The following is a 7,296-nucleotide window of genomic DNA, read 5'->3' on the forward strand; positions in this document are numbered from 1 at the left end:
CGTACACACAGGTTCGGCAGTTTGTGGTCTAATATTATACTTAACTGTGACACCGTTACCCCGCTGTATAGGTTGCCTGGAAACCTGGCCTGGCCAATAGATGGCTTGAAGACTTAAACGCTGCGTAGAATAGTAAACCATTTCATGGCAGCTCCCCGCGGACTGACTATTTGAATTAATGAACAAAGTTACTAAAAAGAAGACAAAAGGAAAATGGAGGGTTCCTATTGGAGGCTGGTAGTTGTCGGCAACCCACGAGGGACCCTTCATTGTTGGTTCGTCATTTTTCTCTTCAGTCTTTAACAAGTATACACTGGAGCCACGTGGCGCATCAAGCCCGATTTTTAGGCGCCATTGAAGATTTTTTAGGGGCCAAATTGATTTTTTGCCTATATATTACGGTGCATTTAGTGAAAAGTTAGACGCAAGATGTTGTCGCAACAGAACTAGAAAGTAGCTGTAACTTGGGAAAAACAAAAGCGCAAAGGATGAAATCGTGAAGAATAGAAAAAGTAGTGTTGAAAATTTCGAATAATCACCTGATATGAAAATTCAGATTTTTAGGGGGCAATTCTAAGGGGCCACGTTGGCGCAGAGCCTTCATTTTTTAGGCGCCATGGCCGATTTTTTAGGCGGATTTGGCGTGTTGGCACCTGTGAGTTTCGAACACTGAGGGGGAATGTGAATAAATGGGATGAAATATAAAGAATCACAGATTTTCCTATTTTACCTTTATTTTTAAAATAAAAATTGGAAAGAACGTCGCAAATGAATCTGAGACTGGTAAATCGGAGAATCTAAAAAAACTTATCAGTGCGTATTGCCTGGTCCAACGGTTCTATTAACCGAACGCAATACTGGTCAATAGTCATACGTGAATGAATGTATCTTATTAAAATATGAGCGTGATGTGTACCTCTAAAAGTTTGATTTCGGGAAAAAATAATTCAATAAATGTTACAATCACCATAAATAAATGTACTGAAAAAAAACACTCTGGCCATAAATTGGTGGGCGTATATTCCACTTCAGTTCGAAAATAATACCCCCGTCCTCGTGTGAAAGGTCTCTGGCCACTCATCATCATGCAATTATTTAGGAATGATAACGTCAATATATAACGAGAAAAGGGACATCGGTGAGATCTAGCAACTTGGCAACACCGGATTTCCTGCATTTAAACCTATAGAAATGTATCGATTCTTGGAGGGGCCAAGTTTTCCGTCAAAAATCGATTATTTTGCGTAGGCTTAAATGGAGGAAACCCAGTGTTGCAAATTGCTCGATCCGCCTCTGGTGCGACCTCGATTCCCATCTCGAGAGGATCGTCTCATTACACGCGTGCTATAAAGTGATTTTACTGAAGGCTCTTACTCAAAGGCCTTTACTAAAGTAAACGTGGGTGCAAGGAATAGGTTTGGACAGAAAGCCGTTCCTCTGGGTCGAACGCATCACGGATTCGTAGATTTCAGGATCAAATTTTTTCAGAGTCTCCAAATCGAGTCTTGCAGTTGGAGAGAACAAAGCGAGGGACAGGGGAACCATCAGAGTGAATAATGCACTGCTCACAACAACCTGCAACATATCGGACTGTAAGGCTCAACACAAAATGATTGGCTTAGGGATCTGGCAACTAGCGCCTCGACCAACCTTGATTGGCTTGCATGATTAATCGTAAACTAAACCTCAGCTTGATGATAAATAGGAGCGAAATATAAATGCGTAAGGTTGCATCGATCCCTAACCTTAATATAGAGTTCTTGCGGAAGTTAGTTATTAAGTAACCCAGGGCACTTGCAACACGCACAACCATCAAGCATGAATAATTGCATTCAGGCGTTGTCATTAGGTGCTCAAGGCGCCTACATAAAATGAATAAGCAACACGCACAATCATCAAGCACGAATAGTTGCATCCAGGCGTTGTCATTAAGCTCTCTAGGCGCCTAAACGATTTGGAAAGGCATCACGCACAATCATCAAGTACGAATAGTTGCATCTAGGCGTTGTCATTAGGTTCTCTAGGTGCCTTCATAATATAAATATCGACGGTGAAACTACCAGACCACGTATCTCGTTTGCGGTGTTTAAAAATCTCCACTCACATTTCATTTTTTTGAAGGAGATCAAATCAATATCATTCTTTACAATTTTCACAGATTTTTCTCCGCACAAAGAGGAAAAATCACGGAAGTTTTCACAAATTGACGTTGAGTAGTTTTCTACATATATTTAAAAAATAAAGTATGACAGGAAGTTGTCGCAAACCGAGATACGTGGTTTGGTAGTTTCACCGTCGATATGCAACATGCACAACCATGAAGCACGTTAAGTTGCATCCATGGCATTAGGTGCTCGAGGCGCCTTTATACAATGGATAGGCAAAATGCAAGAGCGAATAATTGCATCCGGGCGTTACCATTACTCACCTGAATTGCAGGAATAATGAATTTGCTCCTCCTCAGAAAGGGTTGTCGCTGCAGGGTCATCGTCATAAGAGGGACGAGGAGCATGGAAGGTGCGAAGAGGATCATCCGAGAAATAGCTGTCTGCGAGATCCCTAGGGCCGCCGCCGCTTTCGAAGCTCCGAATCTCTCGCCCTCCTCGTTGTGAACTTCGACTCCATGCTGGAGCTCGTATTGGCGAGATAGAGGTACACTCACAGCTTGCGATAGCATCACCACCGTCAACGGAATCAATGTGCAGAATCTGTGATGACACACATTCAGTCTACGGTTTGAAAATGATACTAATTTTGTTGATATTTGTGATCGTTTACGGGAAAAGTAACGCACGAAATGAAGTCATCCTGAGAGGGATTTTTGTCAAGAATGGAGATGTTGCATGTGTGAGGAATTTGCGATTTGACTGTTGATTCTTGTGTAAAAGTTGGCGAGAAACACGATGGTGCCACTGGTTTTCTCTGAAATCAACTCCCAAGCTCAAAAAAAGCTCTCAAGTTGAGGCCACAATGGAGGGGATATCCTCCGCTATCCTGAGAGTCCACCTCTACATCAAGACAAACTCTCCATGCAAAGATAGGGAGCAAATACATTAGCAGTGATGCCGTTTTTCAGTTTTAAAGTCCCCAAATAAAGTGGCAACCCTGTCAATGTATTTGCTCCCTATCTTTACATGGAGAGTTTGTCTTGGACTCTCAGGGTAGGGTGGGATGTCCCCTCCATTTTGGCCTCAACTTGAGAGCTTTTTTTGAGCTTGGGAGTTGATTTCAGAGAAAACCAGTGGCACCATACCATCGTGTTTCTCGCGAACTTTTAGAAAAAAATCAACAGTCAAATCGCAAATTCCTCACACATGCAACATCTCCATTGGAATTAGAGTTTTTGACAGGCAACGTCTACAATGTTTGCGGCAAAGCCAATATAATGAGTTGTTTGATTCATATTTTGTGCCGGTAGATGGGGTTACATTCTATTGTAATCTGATGATCAGGAATCTTTCATCACACAACGGCCTAAATCATTCTAAGAGCTTTTTCTCAAAACCGCATTTTTTAAACCCTAAACTTAAAACCACCCTAACTTTGATTTTTAAGTAAGTCTTCAGATGTAAATCTTCTTTCCTCACAGTCGTTTTTGATCCCCACGAATTTCGGCTGAATGATGTTCTGAAGGGGCTCTTTCTAGAATTCGACCGAGACATTTGCAGTGGCGACTCTTGATAGTTGGCAACATCATTTTTTCTCCATTTAGGCAAAAAGTTTGTAAAATTTTTTAAATTTTACCAATTGTGATACTATACCTGCTATGGCACAAGGCCCTACTGAGCGTGGCCTTGAAAGGGACGGCTACGACTGACGCCACCACCGTCGCAGACCCGAGCGCCACGGCCTGTCCCACCGGTGTCCGCGGGGCCGTCCCGTTGCCGTTGGCCTGGTTGACGTAGGCGTGGTAGCCGTTGTGGACGAGCTGCCAGAACCAGACTTGGGGCATGCTCCGGCAAAAGGTGACCATGGCCGCCGTCAGCGCGGTCTGGACGATCGGCACGGAACTAAAGCGGACCATGCGGGGGATGCGGCACCCCGTTTCCGGGTGGACACACCCCTCGTGGAGGCGCTTCGCGTAGCCGATCAACTCGGGGGTCGTACCGGAGGGCTCTTTCTCCCGCTCATACAGCTCCAGGAGCTTTGTGGCATCGTCTATCGTCCAGCTGCCTATCTAAGGATCAAGCAATAGGATGTAATCATAGAGTACATAGAGTCGTAATGGAGAGTTTGCATGCAAATGTTTTATTGCTTCGTTTAAAAGTGCTTAAAGAGCTGATTTCACAGTATTTTTTAATATTTTTTTATTTTACATGGGAAAGAGGTTAAAAATAGATTTAAAAGTGAGAAGATGCATCGCAATAGATCAAGTAGATCTTAATATTTTTAGCTGATCGACAAGAGTCAAGCATCAATACACGATTCTGAGATCAGCGAAACTGACCCATCGAGATTGTTCATCCGTTTAGTGCAATATAGAATATGCATGCAACTTATTGCTTCATCTAAAAGTGCTTAAAGAGCTGATTTCACAGTATTTTTTATACATTTTTTCTGATATGGGGAATGGGTTAAAAATAGATTTAAAAGCGAGAATAAGTGCACCGCCTAGTGACGTCATCTGGCGGAATTTCCCATTTAAACGCACGTATTTTGGCAAATTAGATGATTTTGTCGTATCTTCTCTCATAATTGTTCAATTCATGTTCCTCATGTTCAGTTTACTCTGTTCTTTCCAATTAAACACGAAATCCATTAAATTTCAGACACCTGCAAATTCTCTATTTGGACTTAATTCTGCAAATTAGGAACCGCAATTTCTGGCTCATCCTTAAAAATACTCATGTACATACTGCCATGCCAACGAAGAACGCCGTATGAACATTCTAGAGTTGCCAAATTTCCTTTGATAAAATGTTAATTTCCGAGGAAACTTATGAATATTTGTCCTTGAAATTTTCAGGAACTTCAGGTGAAATCGCGCACAAAATTATCTAAAAAATTGAAAGTAAAATCTTCACAATTTTACCAGGAAATTCGTGCTTTATCAAAGGAAATTTGGCAACGCCTGAAGGTTCATACGGCGTTTTTCCTTAGCACGACAGTATACAGGGAAACTGATGGCCCATACGTTGTTTCTAAACTGAGCCAGAGAGTGCAGTTCTGAATGGGATATTGCATTTCATTTCTCACCAGGGTAAGACGGGGGTCGGTGATCCACGCGTAGTAGTGCCAGCGACCGTTGAAGCTACGCAGGTCCCATGGCGACGCGCGCACATCCAAACGCCGCTGACAGTTGTTTCTGGAACTCATTTCAGCCACCGTTGCTCTGGAAACCCATGGTCGAGGATTTCGACGAGAGGATGAGCCAACGAGAAAACGGCTGCAGGAAATGAATTAACCCGGACAGCATTCCAATTGACGCCTACATCGATGAAATTAATTACAATTTGTAAGTTTCACTCGCGGTAACAGGATTTCTCGGGAGAGCCCGTGCGAAGATTTAAGGGATGCTGAGGTCAAAAGTCGGGTCGGTGCTTTTTTTGAAATTTTCGCCTCTTCACAATGAACCGTTTCCTTAGAAAAGCCTTGCCGAAACATTTTACTTCCATTGTAGCCAAGTCTTAAGAAAAGAGTGTGCAAGTTATATTTCACGGTTTATCAGGGGGGAAATGATGGTCGAGACATAGTAAGTTAATTTATTTAGAGACATTCAGCATCTCAAGCTATTACTGTCTTTAGATACAAAGAATATGAAAGATGGGTGCTTATCCAAAAATTCAGAATTTTAAATAAAGGGAGGCAAAAAGTTTCAGGGGTCTCCTCGTGCGGGTTGCCGTCAGTGTATGTGTAGTCAATCTGTTACTAACCTCCATTCGTCATTCCTCGGACGAAGGAACGTAACTCAATTGCAAGGTTGTAAAATTGACTCAAACAATTTACTTTAATTTCTTACAAGAATTGACGTGTGTAATTTTCTCCAAAAATGTCTCTCATTTTTGCATGAGGTGCCCAAGATTCTCTTTGTAAGAATGCAAGATGCGAAAAGAAAGTTGGCACCTTTAAAATGAAAGCGGAGGACAAAGCGCTTACGTGCAGTTTTTACTAATTCGAGAAATACGTGTTTGAAGTTTCGAGATTACACGGATCCTTGCGGCGGAAACAAAGTTTAAACTGACTTTTTGATGCTTTATAATTGGAATTTGGGAGCGAATTTTTCACAGAATGTGCATTTAGGACTAGTTTTTCTTGAAATCGCTATTATCTTATTTTTTTCAGAAACTGCACTTTTGCGCCTTGTCTTCCAAGCCTATTACGTTACTTCATTAGAAAGGGACGCATTGTCCATAGCAACCACCGGTTCCAACCAATATGCTCCCTCCATTTTCCCTCCGTCTTCACTGTCCATCCCTTGTCTATCAATCTCAATAATCAGCCCTCCAGTTCAATGGAGATGTTATGCATGTGTGAGGACTTTGCGATTTGATTGTTGATTCTTATGTAAAAGTTCGCGAGAAACACGATGGTGCCACTGGTTTTCTCTGAAATCAACTCCAAAGCTCAAAAATAGCTCTTAAGTTGAGACCAAAATGGAGGGGATATCCCACGCGATCCTGAGAGTCCACCTCTACATCAAGACAAACTCTCCATGCAAAGATAGGGAGCAAATACATTCACAGGGCTGCCACTTCATTTGGGGGCTCTAAAACTGAAAACACGGCAACCCTGCTAATGTATTTGCTCCTTATCTTCGTTTGGAAAGTTTGTCTTGAAGCAGACGTGGACTCTCAGGACAGCGGGGGATATTCCCTTCATTTTGGCCTCAACTTGAGAGCTTTTTTTGAGCTTGGGTCGATTTAAGAGAAAACCAGTGGGACCATCGTGTTTCTCGCGAATTTTTCCATAAGAATTAACAGTCAAATCGCAAATTCCTCACACATGCAACATCTCCAACCTCAGCTCCTGGTCGCGTATGAAACCAGGTTAAATCAAAGCGTCCGCGTCGCTAGGGTCGCGAGCGCGGATTTCGCGCTCGGCGGGCCCCGGCTCCTGTTCGCTGTTCCAACCTATTTAGCTGCAAGCAGGAGGACACATTTGAATATCCGGCGATTTGACCGGGACGCTGTCGTTAAGTCGCGTTGCCAGCGTCTTCAGCCTCGCGGGAGGAAGTCGTTATGGATCTCCGCCCTGAGTGGACGCTCCTAATGGTCGCTTAATAGTTCCTCGTGGCCTCCTCCACGATTGCGAGTCGCGGGGCGGGCGGGGGAGTTTCCGGCCCTCCTTTTCAAGTGG

General features: G+C 43.1%; 1 protein-coding gene across 1 annotated transcript; it reads right to left on the bottom strand.

Moving 5' to 3' along the window:
- Positions 1-1,372: 1,372 nt before the first annotated feature.
- LOC109034788 (sideroflexin-2) lies at positions 1,373-5,716 on the bottom strand. The gene is made up of 4 exons (XM_072304121.1): positions 5,197-5,716; positions 3,762-4,177; positions 2,429-2,708; positions 1,373-1,575 (listed from the first exon to the last, which is right to left on the bottom strand). Exons 1-4 carry the CDS (start codon positions 5,314-5,316, stop codon positions 1,375-1,377), a joined length of 1,017 nt encoding a protein of 338 aa, XP_072160222.1. The 5' UTR covers positions 5,317-5,716; the 3' UTR covers positions 1,373-1,374.
- Between the last annotated feature and the right edge of the window lie 1,580 nt (positions 5,717-7,296).

This window comes from Bemisia tabaci, chromosome 9 (genome assembly GCF_918797505.1).
Source record: "Bemisia tabaci chromosome 9, PGI_BMITA_v3".
NCBI classification, from domain to species: domain Eukaryota; kingdom Metazoa; phylum Arthropoda; class Insecta; order Hemiptera; family Aleyrodidae; genus Bemisia; species Bemisia tabaci.

What these genes read in the sequence shown, in the direction of transcription:
- LOC109034788 (XM_072304121.1), bottom strand. Translation starts at nt 5,316, where the DNA reads ATGAGTTCCAGAAACAACTGTCAGCGGCGTTTGGATGTGCGCGCGTCG. An exon ending in CCGACCCCCGTCTTACCCTG is followed by an intron (nt 4,178 to 5,196) that starts GTGAGAAATGAA and finishes CTTGATCCTTAG; the next exon opens with ATAGGCAGCTGGACGATAGA. An exon ending in TCATTATTCCTGCAATTCAG is followed by an intron (nt 1,576 to 2,428) that starts GTGAGTAATGGT and finishes GATATGTTGCAG; the next exon opens with GTTGTTGTGAGCAGTGCATT.